The sequence below is a fragment of the Pocillopora verrucosa genome, chromosome 7 (assembly GCF_036669915.1).
Source record: "Pocillopora verrucosa isolate sample1 chromosome 7, ASM3666991v2, whole genome shotgun sequence".
Taxonomy (NCBI): domain Eukaryota; kingdom Metazoa; phylum Cnidaria; class Anthozoa; order Scleractinia; family Pocilloporidae; genus Pocillopora; species Pocillopora verrucosa.
The window spans coordinates 4400008-4415730 of record NC_089318.1 but is presented as its reverse complement, the minus strand read 5'-3'; the positions used below and the strand labels follow the sequence as shown (position 1 = coordinate 4415730).

General features: G+C 36.9%; 1 protein-coding gene across 2 annotated transcripts in view; it reads right to left on the bottom strand.

The window, feature by feature from the left end:
- Positions 1-6770: 6770 nt before the first annotated feature.
- Positions 6771-15723, bottom strand: part of LOC131789105 (uncharacterized) — a 40135-nt gene continuing 31182 nt past the window's right edge. For both annotated transcript variants that reach the window (XM_059106181.2, XM_066169860.1), the window contains 13 exons: positions 15628-15694; positions 15201-15406; positions 14385-14441; positions 13710-13785; positions 13183-13333; positions 12886-13106; positions 12588-12772; positions 11745-11843; positions 11048-11272; positions 10030-10244; positions 9897-9937; positions 9040-9136; positions 6771-8669 (listed from right to left, as the gene is read on the bottom strand). In XM_059106181.2, the coding sequence (XP_058962164.2) occupies positions 8192-8669; positions 9040-9136; positions 9897-9937; positions 10030-10244; positions 11048-11272; positions 11745-11843; positions 12588-12772; positions 12886-13106; positions 13183-13333; positions 13710-13785; positions 14385-14441; positions 15201-15406; positions 15628-15694 (2118 nt within the window). In that variant the 3' untranslated portion in view covers positions 6771-8191. The remainder of the gene's footprint in view (positions 8670-9039; positions 9137-9896; positions 9938-10029; positions 10245-11047; positions 11273-11744; positions 11844-12587; positions 12773-12885; positions 13107-13182; positions 13334-13709; positions 13786-14384; positions 14442-15200; positions 15407-15627; positions 15695-15723) is intronic.

Genomic DNA, 15723 nt, shown 5'->3' with positions numbered 1-15723 from the left:
TAATTACTTGTTCGTTTCAACTAGCGTTTGATGGATTTCGCAATTCGATCAACAAATATCTGTCAATCATAGAAGACAACATACAACGTGAGAAAGCTGGCTTTTGAAACGATTTCAAGCTGAGAAAGAATATTTTTTTGTTTATTTAAAAGATCAACACCGCATGTCACATACAGATACGTAGATTGAGATACGTAGTTCAAGCCTATAGAGCTTATATTTCTTTCAAGCTCTTCGAGCATCTGTTACTATAAAAACAAATAACATCGTCAACATTAGCTCAACAATCCATAGCTCATGAGGGCATTTTCACTTTTTTTTATTTTTCCGAAATCCTCCTTAACAAAAATAGACTCTAAATGACATTGTATTTGATATAAAGACAATATGGAATGAAATATGGATCTGTACGAATTTCGATATTGCAAGCATGATATAACCTAAATTTTTCACTTATTTACTGCACTGAAGAGGTAAGTTAAACTGTACCTGATATTACTTGGGAATGGGATTTCAGAAATAGATGTACACTTTATCAATGAATTGAATGGCAGATGATTTTTTTTTACTTCTGATGATATATAAGGGCAATTTTTTTTGTGACACGTACATGATCCGCAAAGAGCGCATTTTTTTATTGAAAAACGTCAGAAATAGATCCCAATATTCGGTCGGGCAATACGCAATGACGTGAGCACTTATAGAAAAAGCCGCTAAGCCCAAAGAGATGCGACCCAAGGAAATAAAAAAAGAGTAAGAAATTGCAGGGGTCATATGATAAAACGCTTTTTGGCTGAGTTAGGTCGGGTCGAATGAGAAAATATTTATCTCGTGTTCATGACACGAGAACCTCGCTGCGTTTAGTCTGTGCCTCATGAAAAACGAGCCTAATACTTGCCCGTGCGGCCCTCCTATTCTGTCAATAAGTACGTATTCTTGATTGAGCAGTCAGTTCAAATATTACAAGGACATGCTGCGGAAATGTCTAATGCATTGCAAAACCGTCCTAAGCCAATTATGTTCATGGATGTAAAAAAAAAACAGTGAACTACATATATATTAGGATAAATTTATTTAACAAGTTTTAAGTGTGAACTACATTGCAAAAATATTCACGGACAAGATCCACGAACGTCACAGGTTCAATACATACCAGTGTGGCAACTAAACCACGACGTAAAAAGAAACATAGCACTGCATATCTTAACCCCAGTACCTATCCACAGTACTAAATTATAAACTACAAAAACATAAAGACAATATGCTTTAATATATAGATTTAGCCAAGCCTAAAAGCGGAGCTCTTGTTAGTTTATTTTCTAGCCCTTCATTATTGTTACGAAAAATTGTCTAAATTAAGTCTTAGAAAATTTATAGAACAGTCTAGAAGTCATCCAGCCGTGATCTTCTTGTATAAGAACATTCTGGAACGTTCTATTTCTTATGTAATTACCCACGTTTAGAAACCGTGTTAGTCTTCTTAATTTAGTTCTTTAAAGAAGTGTCTAGATCCTTGGACTTTATGTATATAAGAGCGATAGTTTCATCAAAAAAAGAGGACTTTGACACTCTTTGACTTGATAATGACGTTAGCCAAACGTCGAAACGTCGTCAACATATTTTAATATGCTTTTAGTTTATGTTTTATCGCAATTTTAAAACGATAAAATGTTTGTAGGATAAGAGGAAAAAAAATAATGTGCCATACATCTGTAAGATCTAAAGGAAATCTAAGAATATTCGAAGAAAATAAAATTTGGTTGAAAAATTAGAATTCAGCTTAGGCCGGATAACCAAGATTCTTGGAAAAAAGAAATGTGTACTAATGAAAAAGCTGAGCAAACTGCCTGTACCTGCACGGCTCGTGGTAAAGTCATTCGAAGTAGTCATAATCCTGGTTTTATACGTTAAAAACACACGCACATGCAGATTTCCTAATAAACTGTATTTTAAGCCTGCGATGATTTGAAACTTCGATGCACACCTCAAAAGCATAACAAATAAATTTCAAGTTTCTATTTATTTAGTTTAGGTTAGTGAGGTAAAATTGAGTCTAATATTCATACTACAGCAGGTTCAAGAAATTTTCATAACTAATTTATGAGGCTAGCCTACTTGGAACAATCACCTCCCTGTACAAATTAGACCAGGTTTGTACTGATAATGCACAAATGAACTATCTGTAGTAAGAGGACAGGCTTTCCTTCTTCATTTAAAAAAATACTGAGGTTATAATCTTTCCATAAGCTCAATGGAAAGTGAGAGTGAATGAGACTGATAGTGATTATGTTATTTGAATAAATATTCATAAGTATCTATTTTTTTAACCAATAATGCTAAGGCATTATAGGGCCCCATTAATTTAGGTCCTGATTAAAGGAGGATCCTTGCTTTCCAGATCCCATCCTTCAAAATTCGCACATCTTGTGAACAATTCCTTACATCAATGTTTAGTTTGGGTATGAGCATTGGTAAGAAACAGAATACATTAATGAAAGCTTGAACAAGAGTATTCAATGCAATCTATATAATAATATTACATATACAATGTGGTAACTTACACAGCAAAATTATATAATCACACAACTCCAAACAAAAGAAGTCATGTTATTGATTCACCTGCTTTAACTTTGAGGGCATAAGGCACAGAGAAATAGATATGGCAAACAGTTACAATCAATACAAAGTTGAAAGTTTGAAATCTAAAAGATATACTTTGCAATCATCATATCCTATGCATCCTTGCAAAGAAATGGTCAATTACCACCATAACTTCTCCCAAAAGTTCATGCTTACAGGAAATTGTAGATTGTTGTCACTAGGTGGTACTGTACTTACAATAGTTCTACTAACACAAATACATTTTTCTAAAGTTATCTCATAGCATATGACTATACTGGTTAAGCGGAAAGTTCCTGCATGGGGACTGAGTCATTTTATTTACCTCAGCAAACTGTAATCATCCGAATTGCAAGGCGAGGTGTATTTACCAAGTGCTCAAGTTTCCAAAGTAGTCACCTAATTGTTACAGTGGAGTTCACTCCTTTGGAGGCTATTTCAGCTTGATAATCCTTTTACATGTGAAAACATTAAATGTTACTCACATATTCAAATAATTACCTGAATCAAAAGTTGTAATTTTTTTAATAACCAGCCTCCTTGAATTGTGCTTCAGAAATAATAAATGGTATTGAAGAGAAAGGAAGAAAGATCTTGAAACATTCTATGTTAAATGAAACTCTATTTTGAATGTTAATTGCCACAGCAACCAAAACATCTGTGAAGCTATAACAACAATTACCTTTCCAAGTAAACAAACCATAATGAAGCATATATGAATTAATTTAATCACACCCAGTTTGAATGTAGAATCCAAAATCTAATTAACTTACTGGTGAAGAGGAAAAAGCTCAATGCGTTTTTAATGCTTCTGTCATTCTAAGTATTACAAATTAACCCTTTAAACCCTAAGAGTGACTAGCATCTAATTTCTCCCTTCAGTATCACCTCTAAATCATACATTAAGGTCATGAGAATAAAGGAAATGATCACCAACTAAAGAAGCTCTTGATTTTTAAATAAATTCTCCCTGTCAGAACCTGTGGCATTGTGTGGAGAACAGTAAGGAGAATATACATAATAATGTTATGGTGTGAAGGGTGATTTTTTTGATGATGTGCACTTTTTCTTACGGACATATTTTTTTTTTTTAGTATCTATCTTTTACCAGCTGCCACATGGGAAGAATTATGTCCACACTGGTAATTTGACACATTGCAAGCAAACCCCTCAACTGATTAAATTTTATTTGATCAAAAACATGAAGGGCAGTAGAGGAAATTAGCTAGCATAATTCAAGTTTCCCGTCTTAAGTATTCTGCTATGTTTTTCTATTGTATGGTGGAGTTTACAGTTTCCCTCATTTTACTGTCTTCTGTTCATTTGTTTCTTTTCTTTACTAACAATCTTAACTACACTGTCTTGTTGCCAACAAATGCGAGGAGCGGCATATAGTTTCCCTCATTTCACTGTCTTCTGTTCATTTGTTTGTTTTCTTTACTAACAATCTTAACCACACTGTCTTGTTGCCAAAAAATGCAAGGAGTGGCATATCGTTTCCCTCATTTCACTGTCTTCTGCTCATTTGTTTGTTTTCTTTCCTAACAATCTTAACCACACTGTCTTGTTGCCAAAAAATGCAAGGAGCGGCATATAAACTGTGTACAGTTATTAACCCTTTAATCCCTGAGAGTGACTAGCATCTTATTTCTCCCTGAATCAAACATTAAGTTATGAGAATAAAAGAAATGATAATCAACTGAAGAACCTCTTGATTGTTAAGCAACTTCTCCTTGCCAGCACGATAGGAAATGTATAGAGAACAGTATGGAGAATATGCAGACTGATGTTGGGATCTAAAGGGACAGCATGTTGTCAGTTTTACATATGTATAGTTTTGCTTGAACATGTGATTGCAGTAAGTGCAAGTGCCTAGTAAACATCATTCTATGGTCTTCTACTCTTTCACCTTGGAGGGTACCCTGTGTACACAAAAATTGAAGTTCAGCGCCTTTATTAGCTTTTTCGGTTGTAAAGATTAACAAATCCACACCAAAAAAATCTTTTAAAGACACCTCTACAATGGTAGGTACACACAACTGACATGTATAGCACTATGAGTGAAGCATGTCAAGCATTAAAACATGGTTGTCAATTTGCTTTTCATTACTTGCAAACAGCTTATTTCTAACATCTTTGAAAACTCCTGTATCCTTACTTTCAAAAAAAAACCTTTCCAATGAAAATTTAAACATTAAAGACATAACCTACCAGCAACAGGTTTTTCCATAGTAAGTGCTTCATATTATCACATTTTCATCATCACAGATATAAAAGAGGCTTTTTGCAAAAATCCAGGGCAATAAATTAAACATTCAGGAGAAGCATATGACATTATCTAGCATGCTAATGTTCTCACCTGAATTCAATCTTGAAAGAGAGCTCTACAACACTTCTGTTTTATCCTCTTAGTCACTTTTATTAAAACATAAAAGTTAATTATTTACAGGCAGTTTAAGGAGGAAATAATAGGGACGGATATATGTTACATAAAAAGAAACCTCTTACAATAAAATAAAGCAAAAGCATATCACATGTCTATGCTTCTGAATGCAGCTACAATAGGTAAATTTAAGCAATTATCTACATATGTAAACCGAGTACAATAGACGGTCGTAAAAGCAATTTTATTTTAACCTTCCTCCTTGAAGGATACCTTATGTATCAAATATATCAAGTTCAGTACCTCCAGAGTCATAAAGCGGGCTTTTGGGGCCTTAAAATAATAAATAATCAACGAGGTATGCCAGGCCAATTTATCGGTAGTCAATTAAGAATAGTTTCCTAACATCGTATGGAAAGTTTAAAACGTGTTCACTTGTGCTACATATACGGGTTTATCGTTCTTAATTTCTGATGAAATTCCGAGAGTGTGACTCAATCAGTTCAAAAGAAAATATCCTAGCAAGTTACAGAAATGGTTCACGAATTGTAAACTGGTCATGTGTAAACAAAACTTCCCCAAAATTATGGTGTCGATACGAATTAATCGTTCATAATCACCTGTGAAATTCCGAGATTGAACCTCAATGAATTCAACAGAAAATATTGAGGAAGGTTACAGAAACGGACTCTCAAAAACTCGAATTCGATAACTTTAAACAACAATTATTTACGCTAACCATGTGCTTATCAGCGTGCTTGTGTGCCCAAATTGCCAGGACCTCCCTCTATCGGCCCTGACTCAGCTCAATTTAAATACTTTCGTAACCCCGTCAACCGACAGAGGAAAATCTGCAGAGGGAAATACTATGAGCTAAAGATCCAGCACCTAAAAGGAGAAAACCCGAAAAGGTGGTAGGATGAAACAAAACGCCTATGCGGCCTAAAGACTTTCCACAGTAATTTAGCTAGCCAGATTAACATCGAAGGATTCTCAGTACTGCCTTTCAAAGAGCAAGCCAATGCCATCAATGCCGCTCTCCTCAAAGCACTCGAGGAGTGCTCACTCGAGGAGTGAGATCTTAAGGGTAACCGAACAGCGCGTGCAAAGAGCACTGGATGTCCTCAATCCAAGGAAGGACTGCGGACCGGACAGAACACCCAGCTGACTGCTGAAAGAATACTGCGACCTGGTGGCCTATCCCATCACGGAAATCCCGAATGCCTCCTACGCTGAACAGCGTCTTCTAACCATCTGGAAAATGGCTGACGTGACTCCCTTTCCCAAAAATAAACCAGTAATCGACATCAAAAAAGAATTGAATTGATCGACAAACAGATTTCAACTCTAAATGGTTACGTTTTTCAGCTCATCAGTTGAACGTAAATCGCCTTCCTGACCAACAAATCAATTAGAAAACGTAATTAGAGCAATGTCTAATAGAGAGTCGTAAGAAATCTGGGCTGGCGTTCTATTTGCTCCTCTCTGCTTTGTGATTGGTCCAGAATTCTCGATCCTCTCTCAACCAATCAAATGCAAAGCTAACACTTATCGTGACTTGGTCACTAGCGTTTTCCCGTGCAACACGCAGTTTTGTTTTTGTATATATTGAGGTCTCTAACGACACTGATCTTAAAAGTAGCGGAACCTTGTCATGTTTGGTTTCATTTTCCCCCCGGTTGTAATTATTGTCCAAACAAAAGGCTATATATCTGAGGGCCCTGAGTACAAACTCAAAACTGAGATTTTTCACTCTTTTACACCCAGGAATCACTCAGAAAATCAGATTTCTGTTTTTTGTTTTGGACGATCATTTAAAGTCTGGCAAAAACCACAACTTTTCAATCCAAAACATCTTTATTCGCAAATTTAAGTTTTTTTTTGTTATAAAATAGAGCAAAAAGGATTGAGAAGAATTTATTTGAATCCTTCTCAATTTTTAGGATATTCATAAGACCTGAAATGTCTTTTATAAGCTACTTAATAGCGATATCTATTAAATATAATAGAAAACCAGATCCTGCTGGTTACGTTCGGTTTTCCATAGTTGGATAATTACAAAAGGAAAGTTGTGGCCTAAATTTACGGTAAAAGTATTTTCTTGTTACTGGTATACGGTTCGTTCAGCTATATTATTTATAAAAATTTTAATTTCGTTTTCCTAAATTTGTCATCATAATTCTGGACAAGAGATTATAATCTTTTGCTCTGGTAATATAATTTTCTCGTGCAATGGTAGTGATATCGATAATTGTGATAACACTAATAATATTTGAACATGAGAGTGATCTTCGCGGTAACGAACACTTCCTTAGCAGTAGTAAAAATAAAGCCTGAAAAGAACAATTTCAAGCCTGTATGCGGGAATTGAACCGATGGCCTCTACGATACTGGTGTAGTGTTCTACCATTAAGCTATCAAGCCAACTGGGAGCTAGTCATTTTGTTGCCTCGTAATGAACCCGTGAAGTAACGACTGATGTTATTCCTGAAAATTAGTAATAGAGTCACTCCCAGTTAAATTGGGACTCATAAATGTTTGTCTAACATCTGCCTCTTAAGCGCCGAAAAATAAAGAGAAATTGAAATTAAATGCTATGCAATACGAATTGTTTATGGCAGATGCTGTGGTCTGATTGGCCACGCTACTCGCAATCTATTCGCTGGTAGCTACTGAATAAAGGGAGGAGCTTGAGCAAAACCGAATTAAAAAACGAGATCAGCCTGTTTAGTTATTAAGCTTCGAACAACTAGTATATCTATACTGCGTACGATAGTAGACAAATTTTGAACTTTGTGCTTTCAGCAATGTTCTCTTAAAGTTTAACACAAACAATTTTAATTATTAAAAGAGGATTTTTTTTTTTTTTTACAGTTTTCTCAGTCAAAGGATCATGCAAAAGTTGCTGTTGTCTTAAGGGTATTGGTTTAACTTGTAAGTTGCAAATCCACTTAAAAATATAAGTGAAAAAACCTAAATGAAAACTGCAAATTAGGGTTTTCGCAAACATTTTTCTCTGATAAATAACTAGACCAAAAAAAAATAATAACATGAGAAAACGAAACAAAATATGGAGTATTTTAAGTGCTATGATTGTAAAGATAGATATCAAATTTCTTGTTGGATTCTTTCTTACTTTTGGTCGGCTTGAGTTTTGTTCTCGGGGTGCCCTTGGCTCATCATTTCTGCTTAAAGGACAATGCTCCTATGCCTGCCGCCATGGCGATACAGAGCCATTTCAAGAGCGTCAAAATCTACCTTTTCCTCTTTGAGATCATTGAAGTCTTTACTCTGAAAAGCAATGTTTTTAAATTCAATCTTGTCTACATCAACTGGCTCGTTATTTTCTTCCTTTGAAGATTTTGGCGAGGGAGCAATTTCGTTTTTATTCGAGTCCTTGATAGGCTGATCTTTTTCAATGATTATCTCTTTATGGTCCTCTTCAAGTAACTCATAGCCTTCTTCTTTTTCAAACACATCATCTTCAGATTCATCTATTAAACTGTTAAAAGACGGCACATTGTAATAATCCCGAGATTCATCGAGGACGCTGAAGTCCAAATATGGGTTGTCTTTCTGCATCATCTCTTCCAGTCTCTCTCGGATTAGGGTAAAAGTTGGTCGGTCGAAGGGATTTTCCAACCAACATTCCCTCATCAGGTTGTACCTGTAGTGGTTCAATTTAGGGGTGTTAGTCGCTTGAGAATTTCTTCAGATGCTGATAATTCCTCGTCCATTGCATTTTATGAATTTGATTAAATGATAATTGTTGTAATTTAAAGTCATATTACAGTAAGAGCAAAGTAAAATCGTAAATTGAGCCATTGAAATGATTTCATCGCCTAGCTTAACTCAGCTAAAGAAGAAATTGTTTTTCGTTTCAGTCTTTTTCAACTGGTATTAAACCAGGTGAAAGACAGATCATGCTCTCTTCTTGTAAACTGAGACCCTTTCGATCCTTGCAATACTGGAATTTCGATTTATGTGCGATATCAATGCTTTAACGTCAAACAAAAATAACCTGCATGGCTACTTACATTTCGTCGTTACAGATGTCTGGCTTTTCCATCCGATAACCATTTTTGAGAAGACGAAGCAACTCTCTGTTGTTTACTGTGGGGTATGGTGTTCCACCTGCAAGAGGTCGCCTCAGAAATTTCAGTATAAAATGAGTTGGTAAAGTCATTAACGTAAAAATGCAAAAACAAGTACAACGCTGTTGCGGCTCTTCCTCAGCAAGTCGTTAATGTTAAGTCCAGTCCACTGTTCTACGCGTAAGACCAAAATGCTTCAGAAGCTTGTTCACTTTTAAATCGCACGTAATAAAACCCTCGTTTATGATATGCTAAAATTGTGATTTCTCTCGGTTATGCCGTCCCTTCATCGTCATGGTAAGTTGTTAGATAGTTTCTGTTTAGAATTTTGCTTCGCTAGGTAATGTTTGTTATGTTTCGCAGGTTTCGCAGGACTTGCTACAAGGTTGTAATTCAAGATGAATGTCTACATCGTTTGTTGTGCCAGTGAATAATGAAGTTCTTCTTTCTTAATAAACTTTTTGTGTATTAGAGGCTGTTTTTGTGTTACTTAAATGCTTTTTGCCGCTTTACATGTCCGGCCCACACGATATTGCTTTGGTTTTGCTTTAGTGCTCCATGGCCTCAGAAACTCAGGAACAAAACTTGTTCAGCCAATTGCTGAGAAACAACCAATTGCCAATCTATGCCAAAGGGATTATTTCAGTAATGTCCTGAATACCTATTTACTGTGAGGTCTTATTGGCTTTCTTTCATATTTACGTTGGATTGGACTGGCTTAAAAACTACGCACAACTAGCTTTTGTGGACTAACGTATTAATCAATATACGAAAAGAATTTCAGGGAACTTTTTTCTTACCTAATGTTACCAGCTCCCACAGGAGCACGCCGAAAGCCCACCTAGTCATTGAAATAAGATGAACAATTGTCACTCAATTTTTATGAACAGCCTATAAAAATCAAAGTCATTTTAGAAAAAAACTCTAACTTACACATCACTCTGAGTTGTGAAGGTTTGATCAAAGATGGCCTCAACTGACATCCACTTCAAGGGAAGTTTCCGGTTCCTTTTTGCATGATAAACCTTCTCTTCATAAACGTGCCGAGTCAGACCAAAATCTGCTACCTTTGCTATCTTATTATCACCAACAAGAACGTTGCGGGCCGCTAAATCGCGATGCACGAATCCTTTCCTTGCCAGATACTCCTGCAAGATTAAAAGCAAAAATAAGAATTTAGGAGACTTCATCCATGACAGAAACAACCTGACATCACAAGAATTCTTTATCAGTAAAAGTAATGCATTCACTCAAAAATACTAAACCTGACCCAGCTCCATATTTTTTGGCAAGTGATAACAACTGAAGCAAGAAAAACTACTGCTGTGATACCACAATTTTATTACAGATGACCTTAAGAGCTTATTCTACATATCCTCTTCTATGTTTAGATCTTTTATTGGGAATAGTATTTGATTCACGCGTTTCTAGTGTAGTTCTTCTAATGATAGGACAGCTAGACCAATCTCTCTGATGGTTGCAGGCTAACGGAGTCGCATCCCAAGTTGATATCAAGTCGTTTCGTACCCTCGGATGGTTTGCACTCAGTCGATTCGTGCCCAAATTCTGAATATTTTAACCGGTTGGTATTGGTTCGTACCCGACCTGCTGGGGGATTCGTTCCCGTCCCAACATTCGATGACATTTGAAAACCCAGGAAATCTCAAGAATAATTCACGCTCGAGCACGTAAACGCTAGTCCATTTTTGCGTGGAACAAGTCAACTATAGGGTCAAGCAATAAAGATAGAAAACTCTGTTGTGCATATTAGTGACCGTCTTCAAAATAATCACTTAATCCTTCGCTAACTCAAGGCTAGTGTGATATTCTTTAGAAAATAGTCTGATGTTCATTCTTGTGACTTTCCGAACAATTTAGCAAATTGTTAATGCCTCGCGCAAGGTAAGCATCAAATTGTTGCTGAGTTGATTCAAACAAATCAGTGTCTCACCATTCCTTCGCTGATTTGCCAGGCAAATGCTAAAAGGTCTCCTGGGGTGAGAGTCTCCTCGTCGTCTTCCGCGTCTTCATGAACTTCATCTTGGTTCATTCCTAAATTTTCTCTCCCTCTCTCTTCTGTTTTGGCAGATTGTGTAAATGATAGAATTTGAATATTTCCATCGTCACCTTTTGGTGCATCAGGGCTGTTTACATAAATGCGGTCACTCCTTGTGGCCTGAAAGGAAATGGCATGAACGTAACGGAAGAGGTATAAAAATAAAAAAAAAGGAGAAGGATGAAGTTGATTGCTATCCTTAACTGGTCACAAAGATATCACGGTTGAGCTATTAAAGAGCACGTATTTCCGTCCGTACTTCTTACCTGTTCAGTTTGGTGCTTGAACATTATTTGAAAATTTAAAAAACACGCGCTGGCAAAAAAATTGATTTTGACTAATGATACTAAGATCTCTAACTCTTTTCATTTCTTTTGGCTTTGCCATATTTGCTCTCTTTTCCAGTTAAAACTTTCATGTTACTGTTACCCTTTACGTCGTTGTTTTCCTGCTGACTTTCTAGGGCTCAAAATTTTAGTTTTTCATCAACTTTTTTAAGACTAATTCTCCATTACCACACATAAAACATGAATACACAATTATCAGAACAAATTGTCCACAGAAAGATAGGAGGGGTTTTATTTTATCTTACCACTGTTGTTCTTTCTCCAAACTGCTTGTCCATAACGTATGTTTCGCAGTATGTGGAACGATAGGGACCACGTGATTCGTCACCAAGATATTCTTTTACCTATGTAATAAGACAAAAGAAGATCTTTTTAACGCGCGGAAGCACATCAATCCTTAAAATTGATTACGAGTTTTCATAAACTAAATATATTTAATACTTAGATTAAACATTCATTAATAATCTAAGCAAAATAAATTTGAGAATCACATTAAGCAGTCATTAACTCTTAACCTAAGCAGAAAAGTATCCTAATTCGGTGAGACTCTGCAAGCTATTGCTTTGCTAAACCGACCATACATTTAAGCGGGTAATTTAGTGTTAACAACTGGGTTGAAAACGTAAATTAGCCACCGTAAAGGGTAAAAAAGCTGACGTTTCGAGCGTTAGCCCTTCGTCAGAGCGATTAAGCGACCCATCATCCGTAATCCTGCATAATTCATGCATCTCGTAGACATATTTAAGGAGCTAAGAATTTTGCCTGAAGATTCATAGTTATTTCGAAATTCGCCACTTTTTAAATGAGACAGACAAAATCTTGCAATGGATTACTTACATCAAGATCAACTTGATTAAGTCTCACCTCAGCAAATTATCCATTATTCGTAAGGAGGTCCGCCTCAAGTTATTACTCGAGATATCTGATCTCATGTCTTTCAGTATAGGAATGACACCGAAAGGTTATCCACATGACTCAGGCTCCTCGACGCAGGATTCGTTTACGGTTTCCCCACATCAAATGGGGATTTTCATTTAAAAAACGATTGTGAAAGTGAGCTATTTTTCTACATTGCGTAAGGTGAATACCTTTCCTCGACGTTTTCGCAAGTAATGCAAAAGGTCTCCATAAGGAATATATTCAACAAGCAAAAACATTGGTTCCTCCACAGTGCAACAACCCAGCATATTAACAATATTTTTGTGCGTTCCTACGGCTTTCATTAGCTGTATCTCCTCGAGAAATTCTCTGCGTTGATCGTTATCTGCCATTCCTGTAATGAAATATGATAATTGTATTTGACTTTTGACCACTTCCAGCGGGGTGTGATATTCTTCATTTGTGTAAGGCGTTTACGTATGAGAACATTACATAAATTCAACTCACCATGTAGCATTTTAACCGCTACAATAAGTCCTTCCGTCTGCTTGAGCGTGTTTCTACGCATGGGGCTTTTGGGACGCATGATGGAGAGTCTCCGTGATGGTGATGTAGATTCCTTGAGGACCCCTTTGTACACCTTTCCAAAGGCCCCCTCTCCAAGCTCCTCCTCCAGGGTCACTGAGTCTCCATCTACCTCCCAATGATCAATCATTAGAGCATTCTTGCTGCGAAGGCGAGAAATAAATGAATGAAAGATGAAGAGAAAGTAAATGAAATTTATCAGACGATAAATCAACATACCCAGAGACACGTCCTTTAGCTCCAAACTGCCTTTGTCTTTCGCGGTAACACCAAAAGAGTAACGCTATTGCTATTAATACAGCTAGTATCACTCCTATGACAAGCCCAGCCAGTTCAGTTGCGGTCATTGGATCAGACAGAGGATTTTTATCTGAAAATAATGATCATCATCATTATCCTTGTCATCAGCAGCAGCATCATCGTCATAATCACTGTAATCGTCGCCAAAGTCGAACCTTTTATTAACTTCATAAGAGCAAAATATATATGTAAGGAGATATTTCAGTAACGCATAGAATTTTCTTTGAATGCTTCTCGACTGAGTGTCGCAAAACCAAAACCAAGTTTATCACAAGTTAAATCACGAAAAGTCAATAAGAAGTCAAGGTGAAAACAGGCAAACTTTAACCAAGACTATACACGAGTACCCAAATGGCGATTGCTTTTAGTTTTGAGTCTGATTAGTTGAGAGGATGACGCCAAATTCCCGGCTACTCTCGTTTCAAAAATAAAAATATAACAGTTACCAGTTTGGGATTTCCAGGCAAGCGAGATCTTGGCATCTGCACCTGTAACCTCAGACACAACGAATACTGGAGTAACCTGAAAAGACACAAATAAGTGAGTACACTCCATAATAAGCTACAATCAGTGTCAAAATGATTTGACACATCATGATGAAGAGTCCTATTTATGTGTAGAATAACACTCCTGTTTCTACCACACTCTTAATCATTGACAAAAACTTCCCTCCCCTATTCAATGTGCCTGTATCTAGCTAAAAGTTCATGGAATCACGATTCCACATATTTGGGTGGGAAGGGGGCGATGGGTTAACTTAACAAGGGCAAATGAGATAAAACTGAATTAATAGGAGGTTAAAAGGTCAATTTGTCTACAATTTTAATTTGTCGCCAATTATAGCTCTTGCGAACAAGAGCTCCGCTACCACAGAGAGCCCCAAGCAGTTGCGCGATAAGACTTCTACTACCCTTCTAATGGAGAGCCATATCTCAATGTTCCTCTTACATATGAAACTCACATCGTTGATCTTTATTTTTTGAAATTTCTATGTTCATCCAATGCTAGTTATTATTAAATATCTCGGTTACACGTATAACTAACTTTCTTACACCAGTTAACCTTTGTACGCGGGGAGACAGCTTGAGCTTCGCTCACGCGAAGGAATTATGCTAAATTACCTGGAATTCGACTCCATCGATTCGACTGATCCCATTGATCGTAACATTGGTACCAGTCTGCGGAAGAGAAACCACATAGACGGCGAGTCATGAATAGTGTCATTTGAAAATGAGTATGTGTAATCATATTTATGCGTATGCGTAATCAAATTTTTGCAGCTTAACCTGCCGCCAAAATTTGAGTTGTTTCGAACAGAGCCAAGGACCAAGTTCAAGGGACAAATTTGCCTCGATGGACATGCAATATCGCCAAGTGCGCCTGCTTCAATCTATTCTGAAATTCGCCCAGAATTTCCTGGTGATCAAATTAGCCAGGATAAAAGGTTCAAATCGCCTCTATTTTCATTAGCATCTTGGTTGAGTTAAATGTCTTGAAACTTCTTTACTCGAGCGAAGTGGCCTTTCCATCTAGTGCTCATCCCAGTTTCTGTCGCATGAAGCAACGAGGAGTATTTCTACTCCCCCCGGGAATAGGATACTAAGCTATCACAAGGTTGCCCCTAGCATTTTTCCAGGCTTTTCACACATTTAGGTTATATTCATCCATGCTCTTGGATGGAGAAAAGCACTGTGAGAATGGAGTACTATGTTCTCAGGACGTGGAGTTCAACGCACTAACCCTAACGCCACCGCTTCTCCCTGATGTCCTTTTGAGTTATGCAGAAAATTTGAGGTAGAAATTAAGAAACAGCAAGTCTGAGATCCTTTTTGTTCAGTTACCTTGTACAGTACATGGACCTCACTGCACATCTTGTGGGTAATTGCAAGTACTGTTTTGGCGTTTTCTCTTATCTGATAAAAAATAATTCCTCTTACCGTTGTTATAATGGTGTTTGAAAGCGTTTCCCTCCTTTTCCGTAATGGAGAATTTATGGCCACCACTTTATAACTGTAGTGTTGTACATCGCTGTGGGTGAAAAGTGGCTTCCCCCAGCTTACTGTCGTGCGGAAAGTGTTGTTGGCAGTCGGGAAAATCTCATCATACTTCAAACCATTAACCTGAACAAGCTCCTCTCTAGGTTCTGTTTTAGACAGGATACAAATCGCCAAAGTTAAGATCAGTAGCCATTTGCATCAGTTAAAACTATGGGATAGAAGTTTCGTTTTACACAGAGTCGTCGATCGGTACTTTCATCACATTGCTAATTATGATAATCCTTAAATAGAGTCTTTAGAGGAATTAGCTGAAATAAAATGTTGAACGAATAACTGACTGGTGAAATGCAAAAGAAAGTTTACTTACGAGGCGCAGTTCCTATTTCTTCTGCCATTTCCCCAGTGATGTATGAGTTGCTGTAAGTGGGCGTAACCTAAAAATTTTAAATCAGACATTTAACGA